The sequence below is a fragment of the Mustela lutreola genome, chromosome 9 (assembly GCF_030435805.1).
Source record: "Mustela lutreola isolate mMusLut2 chromosome 9, mMusLut2.pri, whole genome shotgun sequence".
Taxonomy (NCBI): Eukaryota; Metazoa; Chordata; class Mammalia; order Carnivora; family Mustelidae; genus Mustela; species Mustela lutreola.
The window spans coordinates 60,253,460-60,277,200 of record NC_081298.1 but is presented as its reverse complement, the minus strand read 5'-3'; the positions used below and the strand labels follow the sequence as shown (position 1 = coordinate 60,277,200).

General features: G+C 45.6%; 1 protein-coding gene and 1 long non-coding RNA gene across 2 annotated transcripts in view; one reads left to right on the top strand and one right to left on the bottom strand.

The window, feature by feature from the left end:
• Positions 1-16,893, top strand: part of GPR45 (G protein-coupled receptor 45) — a 43,763-nt gene extending 26,870 nt beyond the window's left edge. Inside the window, exon 2 of the mRNA XM_059134329.1 lies at positions 13,240-16,893. Within this exon, the coding sequence (XP_058990312.1) occupies positions 13,477-14,598 (1,122 nt within the window). The 5' untranslated portion in view covers positions 13,240-13,476 and the 3' untranslated portion in view covers positions 14,599-16,893. The remainder of the gene's footprint in view (positions 1-13,239) is intronic.
• The window catches only part of LOC131808328 (uncharacterized), a 62,788-nt gene extending 44,787 nt beyond the window's left edge, over positions 1-18,001 (bottom strand). Inside the window, exons 1-3 of the long non-coding RNA XR_009344781.1 lie at positions 17,867-18,001; positions 12,559-12,713; positions 10,823-10,981 (exon numbers count right to left, since the gene is read on the bottom strand). This is a non-coding gene — a long non-coding RNA (uncharacterized LOC131808328). The remainder of the gene's footprint in view (positions 1-10,822; positions 10,982-12,558; positions 12,714-17,866) is intronic.
• Positions 18,002-23,741: the final 5,740 nt, after the last annotated feature.

Here is a 23,741-nt window from a genome sequence, read left to right as displayed (position 1 = left end):
ACCTTGTGTTGAAACAGATTGTGGAGCCGGCCACCTCCCTGCTGCCGGAGCTCTGATTCAGGAGGTCTTGCCTGGCCCCAATAAGGTGCATTTGAAACAAATTCCTTGGTGATATGGAGAGTGCATATGCAAGTCCAGAGAACCCCTGCACTCTGATAGGGCTTAGGCTGGCATGTAATAAGCACGCCATAAATTTTAGGTACTACTAAGAGAAACAATCAATAAAGATTTACTCCCTTAAAAAGCTTCCCAATTCTGTTCTATTTAAAAATTACCCCCCCCCCAAGAGTCCTGCCTGAGTTGAGAAATAAAAAATCTGGTCTTCTTCAGCTCATTTTTCTTAGAAATTCAGACACTTGGGGGTAACACCTGTTTCTAAACACAGCTACTTGACATATTACTTTTGGCGGCTCTTGCCTATTTTTTCATTGCCAATAAAGTTATTGAAATTGAAATATACCATCTGGCTGAGAGTTTGTATCAAAAAGACAGGTGACAGAGTTGCAGGTAATGATAGAGTCAAGCTGTTTCAACAGTAAACTGTCCCATCTGCCAAAATTGACTTCATTTCTTAGATTTAGCATTTGTGAACCGATATGTTCTTCTGGAGTAGGAATTAAAAATCCAATATTACAAACACCAGTTGGTTACTTGAAGCAATACTAACCACTCTGGAGAAAGGGCTCACCAAATTTCCCGCCATTCAGCTTCACTGGAATGAGCAAAACCAGCAAGTTCTATTGGCAACCTATATACATGCTATAATGTATATTATATGCATATGTACATATGTGTACATATATGTTAATGTGTATAGCTTATTTCTAAATCTGTGAATTAAAATATAGGTGTACCTGTGCATACAGCGAGTACCTGACTTTTTTACTGTTTGCGTAAAATAGTTGCAAAAGAACTTCTTACTCCTTGGCATAGCACCAGAAGCCTTCTGCTTCTGAGAAGGTGGTGGCCCCGCCCCCAGGAACACGCACTGGGCGGGGTCTCAGCCACACCGTCAAGTCTCATGGGCACAAAGGTGCACAGGAACGTGCCCGCCATTGGAAGCTTATAGCCAGAGACTTTCCATTACGCACAGGTAATGTGCGTAACGTGGGGAGAGGGAAGGGCCAATGACTGCCCTCCTTGAAGGACATGCACATGTCACAAAGGAGCTCACCTCCGGAGTTCGGAGTCACTGTCGTGTGGGGAGATTCACTCATCTTCCTGAAACCCTAATGGCAGTGACATGAGCTTTCTGGATAGGATTGGACTCGATGCTTTTCATTGTCACTTTGTGACACATTCTGTTGTATAGGCATCAGAGGAGATGTGAGTCCTTCATTGAAAACCCACACTCTCGCTTGGTCACCACAGCTTCCAAGAAGTCTTCCTAGTACACATGGTAACTTCCTCTGACTCCCACCATCCTCTGCTCAGTCTTTCGCATTCTGCCCACACACTGCTTTCCCCTCTTCCCTCCAGGCTCGATGGCTCACCAGGTTTCAGGTTTACAGCCTGGTTTTCTTTTCATATATGACCTCAAGGATGAGGAAAGAAGAAAGACATTTGGAACTCCATCCGGCCCATCAATTTAAAACCAGACATATCCCCAATTGAAGACAAGATTTGCTGCCTGAAACTAGAGGTCTTCAAAATAGAGGAAACAGCTTATCCGACTCATCTCTGGATTAGGTCCACTGTTATTAGATTGGGTCAAATACTTGAAAAGGCTTGGGGAGGCACTTTCTGGAACCTTTACTCCCCCTGCAACCCTCCTGCCGTCTAGGACACTCTCCTTGGCTTGTGTTCCTCTCCTTGTCCATCAGGGCACTCCTCTACCTCATACCCTGGCTTCCTCACTCCAAGAAAATCTGGAAGAATCTCCTCAGTGGATTGGGAACAAAGCCCAAAGAGCAGGTGTGCAGGGACAAGGAACTGTAGAGCTGCTGTGTGCATAAATGAAAGGAAGTGGGAGAAACATATCTCAGAAGCTTGGTCAAATGGAGTTTGGTATACTAGTTTTTCTATGTCTCTATACGTTTGAAATGTATTAAAATAGAAAGGTTTTAAAAGTTATCAAGGAAAGACGAAGAAAGAAAGAAGGGGACAGGGCTGAAGAGGGAGGAAGAAGGCAGGCAAGCAGGAGCGACAATGTTGGCAAGTCTCAGTGCTTCCCAGCAGCCTGTGGCTGGTCGGTGCCCAGGGAGATCCCTCAGGGCACCAGGTGGTGGTCCCACCCTGACCTGTCCTGAGGAGATTCCTTCCCTCACCCCCATGGTTCTCAACCTCCAGAGCTCTGTTTGTAAACATCCATTCTTCACCTTCTGGAAAGGAGAAGAGGGTGTGATCTCATCTCAACGTTTTCTGACCTCCTCTTGGATGGTTTTGGGGTGGGGGGTTTGCTTTCCTCTTTCCCATGCTTGTGAGCATCATAGACTTGAAACCACCCTCACTCTCACATGGTCTGAACCAAGATTGGTCCCCCTTCTGGGGTCTCAGTGCCAGAAACCTAGTTTCCAGCCCTGGCTCCATGTTCTTCCTGCCTTTATGACCTGGAGGTGTCATGACTGTATCAGAGCATCCCTTTCATTTCCTGGCCTCCCTCTTCCAGTTGTGAGGATGGCAGGACGGGGCATGGTCGGGGGCTTGGGAAAGAGTACTCAGTGTGCAGAAGCTGTGGGGTGGGGTGGTTGAAGAAGTTTCAGCAAGCGTTGCAGTAAATGCAGTGTATAGATGGCAGTGCTTCCTTGTTGCTCAAGGTCAAAAGGACCTTCCGTCCTTTGCATGGGTTCAGCTCATCAAAGACATTGTCAGTATGCTTCTGCTTACCCCAGAGCACACAGGCAATGCATAGGCTGATGGTCCTTTCCTTAGCTTCTTTATCTTCCAGCACCTGTGTGACCTCCCCTTTCCAGAGTGAGGTGGTTTGGATAGGAAGAACTATAATAAGTACTTTGAAATTGTTCTGTTCCCAGCTGGCTTCTTCCTTGGCGTATCATTCATGGCTCCCATTCCTCAGAGTGAAAAGCACCAGAGAGATATTGAGTGCTGTTTCAAACTGAAGGATCACAGTGCAACATTCCTGGTTCACTTGTTACATTTTACTTTGATCTTTAACTTGCCAAAGTGTCTGGTAATAAAAGTGTTATTGATTTGGATATTAACAACAGGACTGTGACCAAAACACTAAATTAAAATATCTAAGACAAGTTGTTGCCCAGAAGTCCAAGCAATTTTAATCTGATTCAACCTCAAGACACAACACATTAAAAAAAAATTCTGTACACTATCATTGCTTTAGTGAAGCATGAAATTGCTCTCTGACACTATCACATAGCGACAATCCAATCTTAGAGCATCACAAGGACGTGGGTGAAGTACTAGCTACTAGCTAGGACTGATAGGCACGCGGACCCAAAAGGGTATGTTTTCTACTCAGTACCCCTTACTCTATGCTCTAGGAGGAGCTTAATCCATGAGGGCCTCATATCTGTGTGTCGCAGTTCTACTCTGACCCAAGAAACAAACCCGTGAGCTTGAAATAATGAGAAATGTGGAGTTGATTAATTATTAGTTTAGTAATTATTTAGTAATGCTCTTCTTTGTACCAGGCATTGCACATGTATTTTAAAATTCTGGGAATACATAGGTAAGTATCGCCATTTCACAGATCAGAAGACTGAGACACCAAAGTACTGTATCACTCTAATGCAAGCATTTGTGGTCTGCATGAGGGATATCACTCACTTGCAGAATAACGCACAAGACTTCTGATTATATAGCTTGCCCTCCAGGAGTTTGGATAACTGGACCCACCACTGAGAGATGAAACCCTTCTGGGCATGCTTGGCCAAATCAAGTTCTAGGCCTATCACATTGAGGACTGGTTGTTTCTAAACCGAGGTAACATCATGAAGATATCACCACCTGCAGAAACTTTAGGCTAGCTGGCCTGGTGTTCAGTCTCCCAAACTTTTATTTCACCAAATTCCTTCAATTTGAGATGCAGGTGTTGCCCACTATCTGAGAGTAGAGTGCTCCTGTGAAAACTTTCACAAGCTGAAATGGTAGCCAGCCAACCCATGGAATGGAAGAACATATTCACAAATGACACTACAGACAAAGGGCTGATATCCGAGATCTATAAAGAACTTCTCAAACTCAACACCCAAAAAACAGATAATTGTGTCAACAAATGGGCAGAAAACATGAACAGACACTTCTCCAAGGAAGGCATACAAATGGCCAGCAGACACATGAAAAAATGTTCATCATCACTATCCTTCAGGGAGATTCAAATCAAAACCACATTGAGATACTACCTGACACCAGTTAGAATGGCAAAGATTAATAAGACAGGAAACAATAAATGTTGGGGAGGATGTGGAGAAAGGGGAACCCTCTTACATTGTTGGTGGGAATGCAAGTTGGTTTAGCCACTCTGGAAAGCAGTGTGGAGATAGAGCTACCTTAGGACCCTGCAATTGCACTACTGGATATTTACCCCAAAGATACAGAGGCAGTGAAAAGAAGGGCCAGATGTAACCCAATGTTCATAGCAGCAATGGCCACAGTCGCCAAACTGTGGAAAGAGCCAAGATGCCCTTCAATAGACGAATGCATAAAGAAGATGTGGTCCATATATACTATGGAGTATTATGCCTCCATCAGAAAGGATGAATACCCAACTTTTGCAGTCCCCATGGGGCTGGAAGCAATTATGCTGAGTGAAATAAGTCAAGGAGAGAGAGTCAATTATCATATGGTTTCACTTACTTGTGGAACATAAGGAATAGCATGGAGGACATTAGGAGAAGGAAAGAAAAAGTGCATTGGGGCAAATCGCAGGAGGAGATGAACCATTAGAGACTATGGACTCTGAGAAACAAACTGAGGGTTTTGGAGGGGAGGGACGCGGGGGGATAGGTGAGCCTGGTGGCAGGTATTAAGGAAGGCTCATAGTGCATGGAGGGCTGGGTGTTGTACATAAACAATGAATCTTGGAACATTGCATCAAAAACTTATGATGTATTTTATGGTAACTAACATAACACAATAAAAAAAAAAAGAAATGGTAGTCAGCAAAGAAGCAACTGCCATTAATTTATATGGGGAAAAGAAATTCAGGACTCCCAGACCTAAAGGATTAGCTCTGTTGGGCTTTTCTGATACCTGCAGACACATCTTGCTAGCGGATGCAGAGCCTAAATGAAGATAAAGCCCAGATACTTGCAGACAAGGGTCAGAGCACTGGTGGTGTGATGCTGAGATGCTGAGCATAGATCCGCAGGAAGGAGCTCAGGTGCACACTGTTTCTCAAGCGGCTCCTTGCAAAACTGATGCTGAATATTATTGTCGCTTCTTGCCCTTTATTTGGTAAAAGCAAAAATCCTCTTTGGATTTCTTTCACTTAGTGAAAACCAGGACAAATGTAGGTTCTACCTAAAAACAAAGTGGCATACGGAAAACTTTCAAAAAGCAGGGGATCCCTTTATCTATAATACCGACCACAAGGAGCTCAGGAAGAAAGACGCTTTCTTGAAAGCACAGAGGCAGAAGTGGCTCTTGCTAAGTGGAAAGCAGGAAAAGGGCTTCTGAAGAAGAAGAAAAGCAGGTCAAAGTGTGTCCCTGCGGGGTCTCTGGAAGTCTCTGTCAAGTCTAATTCTTGTCTGACTCCCATGTTTTGTTTCTGGTGGAAAGTAAAAGAATGAAGAAAATTCTAGTTTCCTTTTATTCCTTTCACTCTGGTGCCTTTAACCATGGAAGGAGGGAGTCTGGAGTGGGTCAGTTGTGCTCCTACTGCTCATCTTCAGGCCTTGCCTGCACAAGCCTCCCCACTCCCAGGGAAGTTCTGCCTCGAGATCCTCCACCATGGCAACAGAGATTCCAGAGGCCAGGTGTGGCCAGAAGCCACTGCCTCCCCTCCTGCAGGTTCTCCTGCCAGTCCATTCACCTTGCATTTATAACTACAACACTCTTTTTATGGAAATTATTACACATTTGTTTCCCAAAATTAAAAAATAAAAAAAAAACACCTGGGCTGTAAAAAGAACATTTTGTCAAATTGTTGGTTCATTAGCTCCTACATTTTAAAATTTTATTATACTGTTAGGCAATTTTATTTTTTTTTTAATTTTGTTTAAATTCAATTCAGTTAACATACACTATATTATTAGTTTCAGGGGTAGAATTTAGTGTCTCATCAGTTGCATATAACAAGCTGTGCTCACTGCTTCGAGTGCCCGCACTTGCCCATCACCCAAATCCCTCCAGCTTCCCCACCCACCTCCCCTCCAGCAATCCTCAGTTTGTTCTCTACAATTAAGAGTCTCTTATGGTGTGCTTCCCTCTCTCTTTTTGTCTTACTATATTTGTCTTGCCCTTCCCCTATGTTCATCTGTTTTGTTTCTTAAATTCCACATATGAGTGAAATCATACTGTATTTGTCTTACTCCAGCTGGCTTATTTTGCTTAGCATAATACCCTCTGGTTCCATCCACATCGTTGCAAATGGTAAGATTTCATTCGTTTTGATGGATGAGTAATATTCCATTGGATAGATAGATAGACAGACAGGCCGACTGACCACATCTTCATTATCTAATCATCTGCCAATGGACATCTTGGCTCTTTCCATCATTTGGCTATTGTAGACATTGCTGCAATAAACACTGGGGAACATGTGCCCCTTCAAATCACTATGTTTGTATCCTTTGGATAAATACTCAGTAGTGCAATTGCTAAGTCATAGGATAGTTCTCTTTTTAACTTTTTGAGGAACCTCCATACTATTTTCCAGAGTGGCTGCCCCAGCCTGCATTGCCACCAATAGTGCGAGACTTTTCCCCACTCTCCACATCCTCACCAACATCTGTTGTTTCCTGGCTTGTTAATTTTAGCCAATCTCATAGGTGTGAGGTGGTATCTCATTGTGGTTTTGATTTGTATTTCCCTGATGCCGAGTGATGTGAGCATTTTTTCAAGTGTCTATTGGCCATCTGGATGTCTTCTTTGGAGAAATGTCTATTCGTATCTTCTGCCCATTTCTTGTCTGGATTTTTTGTTTTGGGGGTGTTGAGTTTGATAAGTTCTTTATAGATTTTGGATATTAGCCCTTCATCTGATAAGATATTTGCAAATATCTTCTCCATTCTGTTGGTTGTCTTCTAATTTTGTTGACTGTTTCCTTTGCTGTGCAAAAGGTTTTTATCTGGATATAGTCCCAATAGTTCATTTTTGTCTTTGTTTCCCTTGCCTTTGGAGATGTGTCTAGCAAGATGATGTGGCAGAGGTCAGAGAGTTTGCCGCCTATGTTCTCCTCTAGGATTCTCATGGAGTCCTGTCTCACATTTAGGTCTTTCATCCATTTTGAGTTTATTTTTGTGTATGGTGTAAGAAAATGGTCTAATTTCATTCTTCTGCATGTGGCTGTCCAATTTTCCCCACACCATTTGTTGAAGAGACTGTCTTTTTGCCATTGGATATTCCTTCCTGCTTTGTTGAAGATTAGTTGACCATAAAGTTAAGGGTCCATTTCTGTGTTCTTTATTCTGTTCCATTGATCTATGTATCTGTTCTTGTGCCAGAACCATGCTATCTTGATGATTACAGCTTTGTGATACAGCTTGAAGTCTGGAATTGAGATGCCTCTAACTTCACTTTCTTTTTCAACATTACTTTGGCTATTTGGGGTCTTTTCTAGTTTCATACCAATTTTAGGATTATTTGTTTGAGCTCTGTGAAAAATGCTGATAGTATTTTGATAAGGATTGATTACATTGAATGTGTAGATTGTTTTGCATAGCATGGACATTTTAACAGTATTTATTCTTGTAATCTATGAGCATAGAATGTTTTTCCATTTCTTCCTGTCTTCCTCAATTTCTTTCATAAGTGTACCATAGTTTTCAGAGTTCAGATCTTTTGCCTCTTGGTTAGGTTTATTTCAGGTATCTTATGGTTTTTGGTGCAATTATAAATGGGATCGATTCCTTGATTTCTCTTTCTATTGCTTCATTGCTATTGTACTGAAATACAACAGACTCCTGCAGGTTTATTTTATATCACTATTTGGTGATTTTTAAAATGAAGTACATAAGGAATGTTTAGCAATTCAAAAGTGTACTCCATCTTATGGAAACATTTGCCAAGCTAAATGAATCCTCTCTCCTGGAAATAACAATGGAGGCAAGGAAAGATGGATTCACATTCCTTCCATCATCCCCTACCCCAAACCTGGTAGCCCAGCACAGAGAGACACCCTGTCTCCATGGGAGGAGAAAAGTGAGCACCTGACTTCACCAGGGACCCCCAGTACCATGCCAATTCCTACAGCCCTAGGTGGCTCCCAGGGCACCAAGCTCCTAGAGGCTCCTGTGAACTCAGGCTACCTGCTCACCCCAGTGTCAGCTGGCTCTTGCTGGCCCAGTAACTCCTGTGGCCTCCAGCTCTCAATCAGCCCAAGCTCCGGGCCAACTACTATGGGCTGACCCAGGCCACTGGCTCATCCCAGGACCAACCAGCCCCCATAGATTCAGAGTCTAAACCAGCTCTCACGGACTTAGATTCCTAGCTTACTCTAGCACCAGAAAGGCCCTTGCAGACCCATCTCCAGGTCTGTCCCTGAAGCCCCAGGTCATTGACCACCCTCATGTCCCCAGCCTTTGGACCAAGCCTGTGAATCCAGTGATCCCTGGAGTCTGCTTGACCCCTGGGGACCCAGGATCCAGGCCCACCCACATGGACCAGGTTTTAGGCCTATAAATGCAGGCTCAAGGCCAATCCTCACCCATTGTACCCAAGCATCAGGGCTGCTCACCTATTGACCCAGACATCGCCAGATGACCCACCCAGAATCTCTAGGCCAGCTTGGTTGCTGAAGTCAGTCTATAAAGACTAGAAGAGTGCATATTTCCTCAAATGGGCAGACACCAACCCATGAGCACAGAGATCATAAAAAAATCAAGGAAACATGACAGCAGCCAAACAACAACAACAACAACAAAAACAACACCACCTCATAAAGACTTTGAATAGCCAAAGCAATCCTGAGAAAGAAGGTCAAAGCTAAAAACATCATAATTCCTGATTTCAAACGTTATTAAAAGCTATTGTGGGGGCACCTGGATGGCTCAGTGAGTTAATGCCTCTGCCTTCGGCTCAGGTCATGATCCCAGGGTCCTGGGATCAAGCCCCAAGTTGGGCTCTCTGCTCAGCGGGGAGCCTGCTTCCTCCTCTCTCTCTGCCTGCCTCTCTGTCTACTTGTGATCTCTCTCTGTCAAATAAATAAATAAATAATCCTTAAAAAAAAAAAAAAAGAAAGAAAAAGCTATTGTGATCCAAATGATATGGTACTGGCATAAAAACAGGTACATACATCAATGGAACAGAATTGAGAGCCCAGAAATAAACTCATACATGTGTGGTCAACTAATATTTGACAAAGGATACTTATGGGGAAAGGATAGTCTCCAATAAGTGATGGTGGGAAAACCAGATATTCACAAACAAAAGAATGAAATTGGACCCCTATTTCACACCACTCACAAAAATTTTACCTGAAATGTATTAAAGGCTTAAATGTAAGACCCAAAACTATTAAAACATAGAAAAATGGCTCCTTGACATTGGTCTTAGCAATGACTTCTTGGATATGACATCAACAAGCAACAAAAGGCAAAAATAAAAAAAAGCTAGAGGACATCGAGTTAAAAAGCTTCTGCACAGCAAAAGAAACCATCAGCAAAATGAAAAGGCAGCCTGTAGAATGGGATAATACTTGCAAATCGTGGATCTGATAAGGGGTTAATATCCAAAATATATAAAGAGATACAACCCAAGAGTGAAAAAACAATCCAATGGAAAAAAAATAGACAAAGGACCTGATTATACATTTCCCCAAAGAGGACGTACCAATGGCTAACAGCTACATGAAAGCAAAAAGCTAAGAATGCAATTAAAAACAGAGGCATAAATACTGATTTGCATTTGGAAATGCAACTCTGATTGGAAACCTGTCATGAATTGAGGTAGGTTTCCCTGTGTTTCTGTTTCCTTATACACACACATGTCACTTTCCTTTACCTCCCCATAGCTACTTACTCTTGGTTTCTGCCTCCTCATAGCTCTGGTCAGCCAGGACTTCTTGTATCAATCACAGTATAGATAGGAAGGAGATCAGCCCCTGATTAATAAGGGATTCTTGTCAAAGGAGAGGCCAGGTTAAGGGAGACCCAGGAGGGCTGGAGAAGCACCCTGGGCTAGCAGCATCGGGAAGCCCTGTCATTCCTAAGCCTGCAGGTTGAGGTAGGAGCTAGGAGGTAGTCTGCAGAGAGTGCTGGGCTGTAGGGCAGACTCCCTAAGAGGCGCTGAGAGCTTTGGAGAGGAATAAACCACTGCCAGCCACAACCAGGTGGGAGGGAGCCAGAGCAAAAAAGCCCTCCCCTGCCTCCCTTCCCACAGTGGCAAGGGAGAGAGTAGCCAGGAGAACTGGAGAAGCAAAGGCAGAGTATCTATCATACCCTTGTGGCCTTGAGACTTCTCTCTCTATTCCCTTCTCTTACATCCCTCAGGGCAGCTCTTTAGTAGCTTAATAGTACCTCATTCAGATTTCAGGCTGAGTGAGTGAGAGCATTTGGACTCTGCCGTCATTGGCTAGGCTATGCATTAGCTGCGGTTGGGTCAGCTGCCCGACCAATCAGCTATACAATCACACCTCGGAGATAGTGCTGGTTCGGTTCCAGACCGCTGCCATATAGCGAATGTCGCAATATAGTGAGTCCAATGACTTTTTTGGTTCCCCGGCACATATAAAAGTTGTGCTTACAGGATGCCTGGGTGGCTCAGTCGGTTGGCCATCTGCCTTCAGCTCAGGTTGTCATCCCGTGGTCCTGAGATCGGGTCCCCCTCATCGGGCACCTTGCTTGGTGGTGGGGGCCTCCTTCTCCCTCTTCCTGCTGCTCCCCCGCTTGTGCTTGCTCGCATTCTGGAAAAATAAATAAATTCTTTAAAAAAAAGTTGTACTTATACTAAACTCTAGCCTATAAGTGTCAAATGGTATTCTATCTTCAAAAAAGCACACGCATACCTTAATTTTAAAATACTCTGCTAAAAAATGCTATCCATCATCTGAGTTTTCAGCAGTTTGTAATCTTTTTTGCTGGTGGGGAGGGTCTTGCCTCCGTGTTGATGGTTGCTGCTAATCAGGGTGGTGGTTGCTGAAGGCAGGGGGCTGGGCCATGGCAATGTCCTTCTTTCTTTTCTTCCTTCCTTCCTTTCTTTCCTCTCTCCCTCCCTCTCTCCTTCTTTCTTTGTCTCTCCTTGTCCCCCACCACAGCCACATTGTTTCCTGTAGCAATTTCTTGAAATGAGACAAAGATGACGTTTGTCACACTGATCGACTCCTCCTTTCAGGAGCAGTTCTCTGTAGCAGGCGAAGCTCTTTGACAGCAGTTTACCCACAGTAGAACCTCTTCCAGAACTGGAGTCTATCTTCCAACCCTGCCACTGCTTTATTGATGGAGTTCACGAAACAGAATACTTTGCTGTCATTGCAACAATCTCTACAGCCTCTTCACCAGGAAGAGATTCCATCTCAAGAAACCACTTTCTTTACTCATCCGTAAGAAGCAACTCCTCACACATTAACGTTTTAACATGAAATTGTAGCAGTTCAAATAGAATGATAATGACAAAATTTGAAATAGTGGAAGAATTACCAAAATGTGACACAGTGATGCCAAGAGAGCAAATGCTGTTGGAAAAAGGGTGCTGATAAGCTTGTTCGACCCAGGGTAGCCACACACCGTCAATTCATAAACAAACACACAAACAAAATGCAATCATTTGCAAGGCACGGCAAAGGGAAGGGCCGTAAAACAAGGTATGCCTGTATTGAAAATGCTGAGGGGTGGGGGAACGGGAAATGTATTACGAATACCCTCTCCCTGGGGTACCCAGAGCCACTGATCTAGAACAGATGCAAATATTCTATGTGTATAACATACAAATGAAACAATAGCAATTGTAACATTGTGATTGCTTTTCCTCGGGGTTCCAATGATAATAGTTAACATTTCTTGAATACCATCTATGATCTAGGTGTGGTTAAATCACTCTGTGGGTATTCTCCCATTTCATCTTTGCAGCTCCTCTGTAGTAGGCTTAATTATTACTTATGGGCTACAGAGGAGGTAGTCCTATCAGCAGAGGCTCAGCCACCTGCTGGAGGGTGCCCAGGGATAGATAAGTAGTGGGTGTAGATTCTACCCAGCCCAGGCAATCTGAGTCCACACGTGGGCTACTGGACACCATTCTTACCCCACCTATGAGACAAGAAATAAAAATCAACATTATCTTTTAAAAGAACCTATCTTTAGGGATAGAGTTTCTTCCTTTCCATCAGCATTTCCAAAAGTAATCCTACGGCAAGACAACACTACTTTAACTTAAGACTTTACTATTAGGGAAAAGTGGGTGAAGGGCATATGAGATCTCACTGAATTTTTTTTTCTCACAACTGCATGTGAATCTACACTTATATCAAAATAAATTACGGGGTACCTTGGCAGCTCAGTCGGTGAAGCGTCTGCCTTCAGCTCAGGTCGCGATCCCAGGGGTCCTGGGATCCAGCCCCCGCATCAGGCTCCCTGTTCAGCAGGAAGCCTGCTTCTCCCTCTCCCTCTGCCAGTCGCTCCCACTGCTTGTTTTCTCTCTCTCTGTCAATTAAATAAATAAAATCTTAAAAAAAAAAAAGTTAAAAATATTTTAGCAACAGCATCAACTTCCATGTATTTATGAACTTCAACTCAACACTGGGCATCTTCTCTGTGCCAGACACCGTTCTAAGTGCTGAGGATACAGCAGAGCGCAAGACACACACAAAAATCCCTGCCCTCACAAAGCTGGCATGCTAAAGGAAGTTGGCTTATCCAAAGTTTCATTTGGTCAGGTTCCTTACAATAAAATGTATCAAATGCATACTCATTAAATAAATATGGACTACAGAGTATTCCCTTCCTCATCCCACCACAAAGTAGGTCTGATGAGATTTCCCTGGGCTACTCGACAAGGCACACAGTATTTGCGACTGCCAAGCTTTATCCCAAATGGTGAATGAATCAATGAGTCCTTTTTTCTCTCCACCGCCATGTTTATAAAACCTGTAAAATCTAAACACTGCTGTGTGCAAAACGTGCTTGGAAAGTCTCACTCCCTTCTCTCCCCTGCTCCTCTCTTCTCTAGGTTACGGAGAGCATCCAAGCAGGAAGCTGCAGACACAGTCAGTCGTCTGCAGACGATGAGGCTGTGATCCATGAATTGCAAATCCTGGTTATCGCTCCCAAAGAAAGACTTCTGCTCACCACCATTCCCATACCCTAGAGATCCCAGACATGCAACCAACAGACAGAAAATGGCAGCCACCGAAGCGCTGAGGGGAGTCCTTCCAGTCCTTTCCGTCTGGGCTCCAAGTTTTTTTCCATGATGGCCTGCAATAGCTCCACCACTGAGACTTATCAGTACTTGCTGCTTAATGGGAGCAACATGTCAGCCTCTGGGGTCACCACACCCTCTGCCCCCCTCAGGATATCCTTGGCAATAATCATGATGCTAATGATCGTGGTGGGATTCCTTGGCAATTCTGTGGTCTGCATCATCGTGTACCAGCGACCAGCCATGCGTTCCGCCATCAACCTGCTGCTGGCCACTCTGGCCTTCTCTGACATCATGCTGTCCTTATGCTGCATGCCTTTCACGGCCGTCACCTTGATCACGGTCCACTGGCACTTTGGGGATTACTTCTGCCGGCTCTCAGCCACCCTTTACTGGTTTTTTGTCCTGGAGGGCGTGGCCATCCTGCTCATCATCAGTGTGGACCGCTTCCTCATCATCGTCCAACGCCAGGACAAGCTGAACCCGCGGCGGGCCAAGAGGATCATCGCCGTTTCCTGGGCGCTGTCGTTCTGCGTGTCAGCGCCCTCGCTGGCTGGCCCGACGTTCATGGAGGTGCCGGCGCGGGCCCCGCAGTGCGTACTGGGCTACACGGAGTTCCCAGCAGAGCGCGCCTACGTGGTGGTGCTGGTGGTGGCTGTGTTCTTCGTGCCCTTCAGCGTCATGCTGTGCTCCTACCTGTGCATTCTGCACACGGTCCGCAAGAACGCCATCCGCGTGCACAACGAGTCCGACAGCCTGGACCTCAGACAGCTCACCAGGGCTGGCCTACGGAGGCTGCAGCGGCAACAGCAGGTCAGCTTGGACTTGAGCTTCAAGACCAAGGCCTGCACCACCATCCTGATCCTCTTCGTGGGCTTCTCGCTCTGCTGGCTGCCGCACTCGGTCTACAGCCTGCTGTCGGTGTTCAGTCAGGGCTTCTACTGCAGCTCCTCCTTCTACACCACCAGCTCCTGCGTCCTGTGGCTCAGCTACCTCAAGTCCGTCTTCAACCCCATTGTCTACTGCTGGAGAATCAAAAAATTCCGTGAGGCCTGCATTGAGCTGCTGCCCCAGACTGTCCAAATCCTTCCCAAAGTGCCTGAGCGGATCCGGAGGAGAATCCAGCCCAGCACAGTCTATGTGTGCAATGAAAACCAGTCCGCCGTTTAGAAGGATGCCAGCGGGAGGAGCCGCATGTGCTAGTTCCAGGCCGGAAGGAGCTCATACGCCCTTCTGCTCTGTGTCCCAGCAGCGTTGATGGTAGTCTGCAGGTTTGGTGGCCCTCCCTGTAAGCACAAATGTACCATCTGTTCCCGGATGGGTTGCAGCTCCCAGGTTTGCAAGATGAATTATTTTTGTTCCTCACTGGAGAAGAGCCGTTTTGGGTTTTGATGGAAAGTGGAAGGTAGTTGAGATAAAGTGGGAATGGGGTAGGCACATGGAGGCAGAAAGTTAGGGAGAAGGCAAAGAGACTGAGTGTGGGGGCTGGAGAAAGGCTCTAAAGAGCTGCTTGTGCACCTGCTTCCAAGCAACCCTGTGGTGACTGCTCTGAGATGGGAAACCCAGAAGGGATCATCTCATGGGTTACCACTCCTTTGGTTTGATGCCAGCCTTCTTCATAGGTATTTATGTTTGTGGAGCATGGGAAACACACAAGGCTCTTTATGTTGGTCGGGTGTGGCTTTCTGATCATGCACAATCTTCCTTTTGATAAACCAAAATCGCACCAGGAAGTAGAGTGAGCCCCTGTGCTTTTCAGTTGCTCAGTGGGACACATGGGAGGTTTCCATGGCTTGAAGCCCAGAGAATGATCGGGGTAGCTCAGCTGAAATGAGAAGTCCACCCAAGCGATCCTGCATTTACCCAACCGCTCCTACCTGGCCTAGCCCTGTCCCTGGGCCCTGAAGCCCTCCCTGTGGGCCTTGAGAGTCCCCCTGCCCCTTCTCTCTTTTCCCCCACTGTTCCCCATGCCTCCCTTTGTTTCATGCCATCCATCCCATGCACAGAAGAAACCCATTCTTTCTGTAATTCATCTTTTCAGTAAGTATCCATAGTGACTTGCTCTCAGTTTCAAAAGCGGTCAATGGGCTTGGTTTATGTTTTCTCCCAAGTGCCCAAGGCTGCTGTCTTGGTGAGCTGCTGCATGGACTTCAGCACAGGGGCTGGAGTGGGGGCATCATAAACACCTGACCTGCTGAGCTCTGAGTGGTTCCCCACTGAGCTCTGCCTTCCTCCTACCTCATTCAGATCCGCAGTCTGACTGCTGCTGTCCAGGCCACCTGCCAGAACCTGGGGCTCCCAACCCCAGTTGGGACCAGGAGCCCAGGACTAAAGCTGCCTGGAGGGGACCTTTATGCTTGTGCTATCCACTCGGCCACTGTGCCCAGGGCCACCCTTCATCATCAGGAGCTTCTGATGTTCAGGGGATGATTTTCAAGTTCAGGCATGCCACTGAGGTCACTGAGTTCTCGTTACAGCTTCGGATCTGAAGAGAGTGCGAAATTCAAGGAGATTCCAAAAATCTGATTGCAAGTCTAACTCTGTCAGGAGCTAGTCCTGTGAACTTGTTCATTTCACCACACTTCACAGGGTCTCAGTTTCCCCAATTGCCAAGGAAGGAAGGAGGTCCAGATGAGGTCCAATGTCCCTTACTGTTTCACAGATGCTCAGATTCTGTGTGTCTGTTTCCTTTCCTACTTGGACTCAGCAGATCCCCTGTGTGTGTTTGTTTACCCATGCAATGAGCTTTTATTAAGTACCTAGTAGATGCAAGGCACTGTGGGAATAGTGACGAATAATGCATGGGTTGTGACAAAAACCAGTTGTCCAACGTATTTCAGGACAGTCGTAAGTTGAAATTGATCTAACAGCACAGAAGGTCTCTTTTTGTCTCTTTTCTCATTTCCTTTCCAAGACTGTTAAGAGGCCAACTCCCCATTCTATTGCTCTTTTCCTGCAGTACCGGTTACAGAGGGAAAGAAAGAGAACATGATTTACATTAACCTAAGTCCAGAGGAAGGTCTGTTAAGGAAATAATTGCCACTTTCTCACCAACTCCCCCATCCATTTATATGCAGACGAGAGCGCAGAGAGATAGAGATAGAGAGAGAATGCACAGGAAGACTGGCAGTTGGCGTGTGACTGATTGACGTGGGTCCGGTCAACTCCGTGTCCCTAGTGCACCAGGCAGGGCCAGGTTTTGCCTTCAGTTCCCTCAAGATGAGTTGCTTGGCTTCAGTTGTGTCCAGAAGCACAGCCAGACCACCCTGGGTAATAGACCCCTGGGACCTCCCCTCTGGTGGGAGCTTAAGAGAATGTTCTTCAGGAGCAAAAAAGAAATCACAAGCTGAATGAATAAAGGTATCCAAATTTCTGTCAACCAGTGTTATATGCTATATGTTGGACAGTAGTATATATGTTTTAAAGTAATAATTTTGTATATATTTTAAATAAAGTATTATTGCTCTTTCAGTGTACAAGACTATGTTCTTATCAAAATTAGCACCAAGCCCGTGAAGGGTAAGCCACAAATCTGGTGTCTAACACCTCCTAGGACAAAACAACATTAGGAAATCTAGAACCTTGATGTTAGTAACCAAGCTGGAATGACCACAGGAAGATAATATAAGATGACAATGGGGAGACTATTTGAACAATGGGGGGTCACAACCGGGGCACCCACTTTTGAAAACAATCATGGCCCCACTAAGTAACTCCAGCCAGTTAGTCTTCACTGCGGACTTCCGGTCTGTCACCTTCACAGCGCTCTCCAGCCTCGCCAAATCTTTAACGAACTTTGCTTTCCTAAGACCCCGCACAGCTACCAAGTTCTCATGTCCTTCCCCGAGGTTTGCAGGAAAAGTGGTGCTTGCTGGGTTTTGGTTTACATCTTCTCTTTAGCACTGCGGCACCTGAATTTTTTTTTTTTTTTTTTTTTTTCCTGTGGGGCCTGGGTAGCTACTATGGTAATAAATGTTCCAGAGGCGACGTGGGAGAGCCTCGCCCCAGAAAATGAGACACAAATAAGCCTCAGAAGTGTTATCCTAATCCTGACTACCCCTAAAAATCCACTACCTTCTTGTCTTGAATCTCGAGACATTTTGTCCTGTTGCTGGGACAAAATGAAGGCAAAGTTTCTTTAAGTCATTCTGACAACCAAGCCAAGCAATGAAATTCTAGATCAATTCCTACTTGGCTATTTTGACCACTGGGACTATCTTCCCCAACATGAATCACAGCACATGCTGCTTTGGACTAAAAACCCCACTCCATGGACTCCTGGGTGGCTCAGCGGGTTAAGGTCTGCCTTTGGTTCAGGTGATGATCTTAGAGCCATTAAATCAAGCCCCACCTTGGGCTCTGCTTGAGGTTCTCTCTCTGCTCCTACCGCTCTTTTTCTTTCTCAAAAATAAATAAATAAAATCTTTAAAACAATAACCTTATTTCCCTCTCGTTGAGGTCCACGTCAGCAAGGTGGGCTCTCTACTCAGGTTCCTTTCATCCAGTTTCCCATTAACTCTCCAGGGTCCTGCCTTCTTTGTGGTGCATTCGGGCAGTGGCGGCGGCTGTGTTTGGCTCCTGAGGAAAGAAAGGGTGGGATAAGACACACCCACACTTCTTTGGTCTTCTGCAGCCAGGAGCTGAGTCACAAAGGAGGCTGGGAAATGGAGTCCCCATCCGGGGAACCTGTGACGACGTACAGCTTTCTTAGCTAGGAAGGGGAGAGGATTTGGTGGATTCCCAGCAGTTTCTGCCAAAATACCACGATTTTGAAAAGCAAGGGATCCTAGCAGACATATTAATTCTGAAATCTTAAGCACAAATTTCATAAGGGAGCCTTGCTCCTTGTAAAATAAACACACCTCTATTTCATCAACCCAAGAGGGGTGCCTCTTCACCTCCAGCCCTCAACATACAGGGACCTACATCCGCAGAGAAAAACTGCACGCATTTATGCCTGGGCTAAGATAAAGCCGCCACATTTAATCTTTGAGACGCAGAAGAAGGGAAACAAAGTGTAACCATTTGAAAATTTGTAGTCACGAAGAAATGAATTTGGCCTAGATATTTTTTTAAAAATTACTATTTAAAACAACAGTCAACAGTGATTGAAAAAAACTCTGCCCAAGAATTTAATTATGTTCAAGGCAAGAGTATAATTTCAAGGTTTTGCCTATGGTACGGAGAAGACAGGTTGCCCATGGCAAGGTGGACCACCAGGGAGTGTGGGAGGGGGCTCAGGCCTGGCTGCGGCAATTTAACTATTCATGAAAAAGGAGGGCGTGAGGGCCCCCAGCTGGGAGGTTAACATCTGGATTCTGCAAGAATAAAGAGGTTTGCAAAGGCATTGTGTGCACGTGTCTGCATGTGTGCGCACGCGCACCCTCCTAATTTCGGGAAGGCGTCCAGGGTTCCTTTAGCAGACCCTCCCAGCCTACCTTCTGCTCTCTTGTCTTTCGTCTTGGAGAAGCCGGGGACAAGGTGTTCTAGGGACAAGAGGAGTGCCCGAGATTGCCTGACTAAGAGAGCCAACCGGGAGGGGCTGCGGCTCAGACAGATTTTTTTTTCTCATTAGTCTGATAACAACAGAAAGAACTTACCTGTAGGACCAGAACTTTACCTTTTTGCCATCACAGATATGAGGATGCTGATAAGCAAGTTCAGCCTTCTGAGGTGCTCCGATAAATGCCTGAAGCTCCCCCCAAGGCCCAGGTAGGTAGAACAGAGAGATCCCTTGCTCTGGACCTGTGTGTTGCACCCTCTCTGTGCTTCTGGCAATGGCTATTCTTTTGCCAGTCATTGCAATTGAGGGGGGAAATAGCCAAGCTCACTTTTGGAAGCAATTCTTTTTTAGAAGATTTTATTTGTTTATTTGAGAGAAAGAGCAAGCAGGGAGGGGAGAGGCAGAGGGAGAGAGAGGAGCAGGCAGACACACCAGGCTCTTGATCTCAGGGATCTGAGATCACGGCCTGAGCAGATGAAAGGCAGACACTTAACTTCATGAGCCACCCAGGCGCCTCTGGAAGCCTTTTTAAAGACAGGTTTGCTGCTCCTTATTAACTGTCCTTTGTGGGGACTATATTTCTTACTTCTCCCCTCATTAAAGTGCCACTGCCCTTTTTTCCTGGTCACAGTATTTTGCTGTACTGTCATGAAGTCTTAACAATGTTTTATTAAACCAAGAAGAGAGGGTCACTCACCTTGCCATAAAAGACAGACAAGAATGAACAATTTCAAATATGCATACGGAAAAATGGAAAGCTGAGTTTGCTTTCAAAGTGTGAACAGAGGCAATGGGCAAACATTAGGGGGAAAGAGGAGGCTCTTTCCCAAGGCTTTCCATATTTTCTGGAATTTGCTGGGCCTCTCTGCAAGTAGTCAGTCCAGGCTATTCAGGACGTGCCTCCTCCCTTGTAGGGAGCCCTAGGACTTCTGACATGCATCCAGCTAACACCTGCACTGCGGAGGTGGGTATTTCTGGACTTCACTCAGCCCGGATGAGACTCCTAGCTGTTTTCCCTATCCCCTTGCGTAGTGAGGATGCCCCACAAGATTTTGTCACAAGGAGTCCGATCTCTGTTACACTTCATACAAGCCTCTTCATTCCCTGGACCACTCCTCTGGTTTTCTTGGATCTTCCTTTCTCCTTCTGATAATTCCATAAGGAGACATAGGTAAACTTTTAATTAGATATGAGGGGACACTAATTCATTAAGGTGGGTTTTTTTTTTTTTTAAAGATTTTATTTATTTATTTATTTGAAAGTGAGAGAGAGGGAAAGAGAGTAAGCATGAGTTTCAAGGGGCAGAGACAGAGGGACAGGAAGCCCAGCTTGGGGATAGATCCCAGGACCCTGAAATCAGGACTTGAGCCGAAGGCAGACGCTTAGCAGACTGAGCCACCAAGGCACCCCTAAAATTTAGATTTAGATTATGTAAAAGAACGGTATATTCTCCATCCTCATGAATGAATGATATCTAGTCTTAAGAAAAGTTGTAAAGAGAAGGGTGCCTGGGTGGCTTAGTCAGTTAAGCGTTTGACTTGATTTTAGGTCAGGTCATGATCTCAAGGTTGTGAGACTGAGCCCCACATCAGGCTTAACTCTGGGCCTGGAACCTGCTTAAGATTCTCTCTCCTCCCTCTCTCTCTCCCCTCCACTCACACTCACACTCTCTCTCTAAAAAAAAGAAAAGTTGTAAAGATCATATCTACTAATTTTTAAATTATAGATTTTTTAAATTATAATTTGCTGCTTATAGAAGTGAAAACAGTGATTGGACTTGTTAACCCCAAAACAAAGAAAATTAAACGTGTTCTAAACTTTCATAATTAAAAAACACAATTGTATTTGTATGTAAGAAACATTTAAAAATGTATATTTCCTTTTGCAAAGTTCAGATCATGCTAAACCATGCCACAACTTCATAGCCTAGTTTTTTTTTTGTTGTTGTTTTTAACTTTGTTTTTGTTTTTTCAAAGTGATTTCCGGTGGCTGGAAGTCTTCCATTGTGTAGATGTACCACAAGCTAAGTAACTGAAGTACTCTCTGTTTTTTGTGTATTTTCCCCCCCACTTTTCATCATCTTTAAAAACACTCTGTAATGAACAACCTTGGAGTAAATTTCTCTGCCGAGAAATTTTATATATATATTTATTTATTTAAAGACAATCTGTGGAAATTTATTCTTTCATCAGTTGTGCTTAAGAATTACCAACAACTTGACGGTGCCTGGGTGGCTCAGTTGGTTAAGCATCTGCCTTGGGCTCAGGTCATGATCCCAGGGTCCTGGGATTGATCCTCATGTGGGGCTCCCTGCTCTGCAGAGAGTCTGCTCATCCCTCTCCCTCTGCTTCTCCCACTTCTGCCTCTCCCCTCTCTGCACGTACTTTGCCTCTCACTTTCTCTCCCTACTAAATAAATTAAAATCTTAAAAAAAAAAAAGAATTACCAATAACTTGAGAAAGTATATGGACAGGTCATGAAGCACTTTCCATTAACCACCAATGGGCCCTCTGCCAACAAGCCAGGCAGAGACCCCTTTGGGCCTCAGTGAGATCATGAATTGGGTCATCGAGGTTGTGGGGGTAGAAAATAGGCATCCATTCGTGACTGAGGAGGCATTGTACAAGAGCTCCATGGTTTTGGAAAAGCTAAAGGCCAAATAATACATATTCATGGATTACCTATAGAATAGAGTCCCAGAAATAACTGTTAAAGATAGTACACCTCCCAGAAACCTGGGCTAAGAGGACTATCTGTGTCAACAGCAGGCCAAGTGGAGTCAACCAACCCTTCAAACACAGCAGTGGTCTGGCTGGTGGGCTGGGCCCAGGAAGCGTTTCCAGACCATTCTATTTTCCGTGTCTCTGCTTCTGCGACTCTCAGGCAACATTTTCTACCCTGCTGTTCAAAACATATTAAGTGTTTAAGTCCGATTCCCTGACCTGGGGAGCAGAATAGAATATAATTGTGGCTGCGCTGGTTGCCTGATCCAAAGGACGTATTAGCCATTTCTCTTTTCTTCTGTCCTGCGATGCTTTGACGTTGTGGCCTCCCGCCTGTGGACAGAATGCCACTCCCAGGGCCAGCTAATTCCTAGAGAGAGTATATAGTTCGCCTACCAGCGCATTGCATAAATAGGAAACCCCAGTCCAGGGCCCACAACCCCACCGCCTTGTCTGAGGCTCCCACGCTCTCAGCCACTCTTCACCTCCCCTGCTGGGGAGCAGGGCGGGACTAGACAACCAAGGACAGCCTCTACACACCCCAGAGCCTGTTGAAATCATTCCAACTACCCACCCCTAAGCCTGTTTTCCCTGCCACACCTATTCCTTCCCTGGGAAACCACCGAAAAAGACTCTTGCACACACTACTCATCCTTTCCCTGTGCTACCTGATTCTGCCCCCATCCCCAGGATTCCTTGTGCCACTCTGATGGCATGGTCCCTCCTCTTGGGATCTGAGCATAAGGACTAACTTTTCAACAGCAATCATCTCCTGGTCTGCTGGTTTTTCGATACCCTGACGTGTCTATTAATATACTACATTTTAAAGCAAAGGATTCTTCAAGTAAACTGGCTAACAGTTTGTATTGTGCCTTTCTCGGTGGGGGGGGGGGGGCTTCCTTTCCCATGTTATTAAAAACTATGAAAAGATGAAGGGGCAAAAATCCTAGGTGCAGCAGTTGGCCATGGCTGCCCCAGCGGGTGGGGACAGTGGGTCATTCCGCAGCACAAGCACTTGTGTTTTTCTTTCTGCCGAGAAGCAGGCTGAAGCCTCAGCACCCCCGCCCCCCCCACCCCCCCCACCCCCGCCTCATCCATCACTACCCCCTGCCTGCTCTCCAGACTGCAGTCAAACTGAGTTTCTATTTTCAAGGGGCTACCGTCCCACTCACCTCTTCCCTCTTCCCTCTGCCAGGAGCACTTCCTTTCGGAGGGCTCCTCGTCTATGCTGTGGGTGTACCTGCATTGTCTCTTCTTGGCATTTGTCCCACTGTGCTGTCCTTATCTCTGAGGTGAGCTGTAGCAGGGCCGGGCCAGATGTATCTTTTTGAATGTTTTTTGTTTAAAGATTTATTCAATAGAGAGAGAGCACGCACATACTTGTGAGCAGGGGGAGGGGGCAAGAGAGAGGGAGACAAGCGGCCTCCCTGCTGAGTGCTGAGCCCAATGTGGGGCTCAATCCCAGGACCCTGAGATCATGACCTGAGCCGAAACGGAGAGTCAGAGGCTTAATGGAATAAGCCACCCAGGTGCCCCTTTCTCACCGTTTTATCCACAGAACTTAGCACAATACCTGTCACATAGCAGTCTTCCAGCCTATGCTTGAGGGATGAATGAATGATCGAATATATGACTAAATGAATGCATAAACTGAAATATGAAAAACCACATTAAACTGACATTAAATACAATTTCTGGTAACGTGAGTCTTTGAGCCCCCTCTGCTGTTTTTCTCTACGGCAAGGTTGGTTCTAATTCTGCAGTTGCTTGAATAGGACAGTAACGTGGAGCGAGTCATGGTGGCAGTGGCTGCCTCGGGAGGGATGGTAGCCGTTTGGCATGGAGGACAGCGCTAGACAGCTCCCATGCAGCAAGCCAGCCATCCTCCCCATCCCCTGGATGGCATCCAGGCACAGCCCCTGTCGGGTTGGGAATAGCTGACCTTCCATCAGCTGCGAAGAAGCAGCTCATTTTCCAGTATTTCCATCAACACATCAACAAGGTATCTGGAATTTGGCATAGCACCAGCAGGATGCCAACGTTCAACCACGTGAGACCGCCCTGATGGGAGCAGAGATGATGCTCAC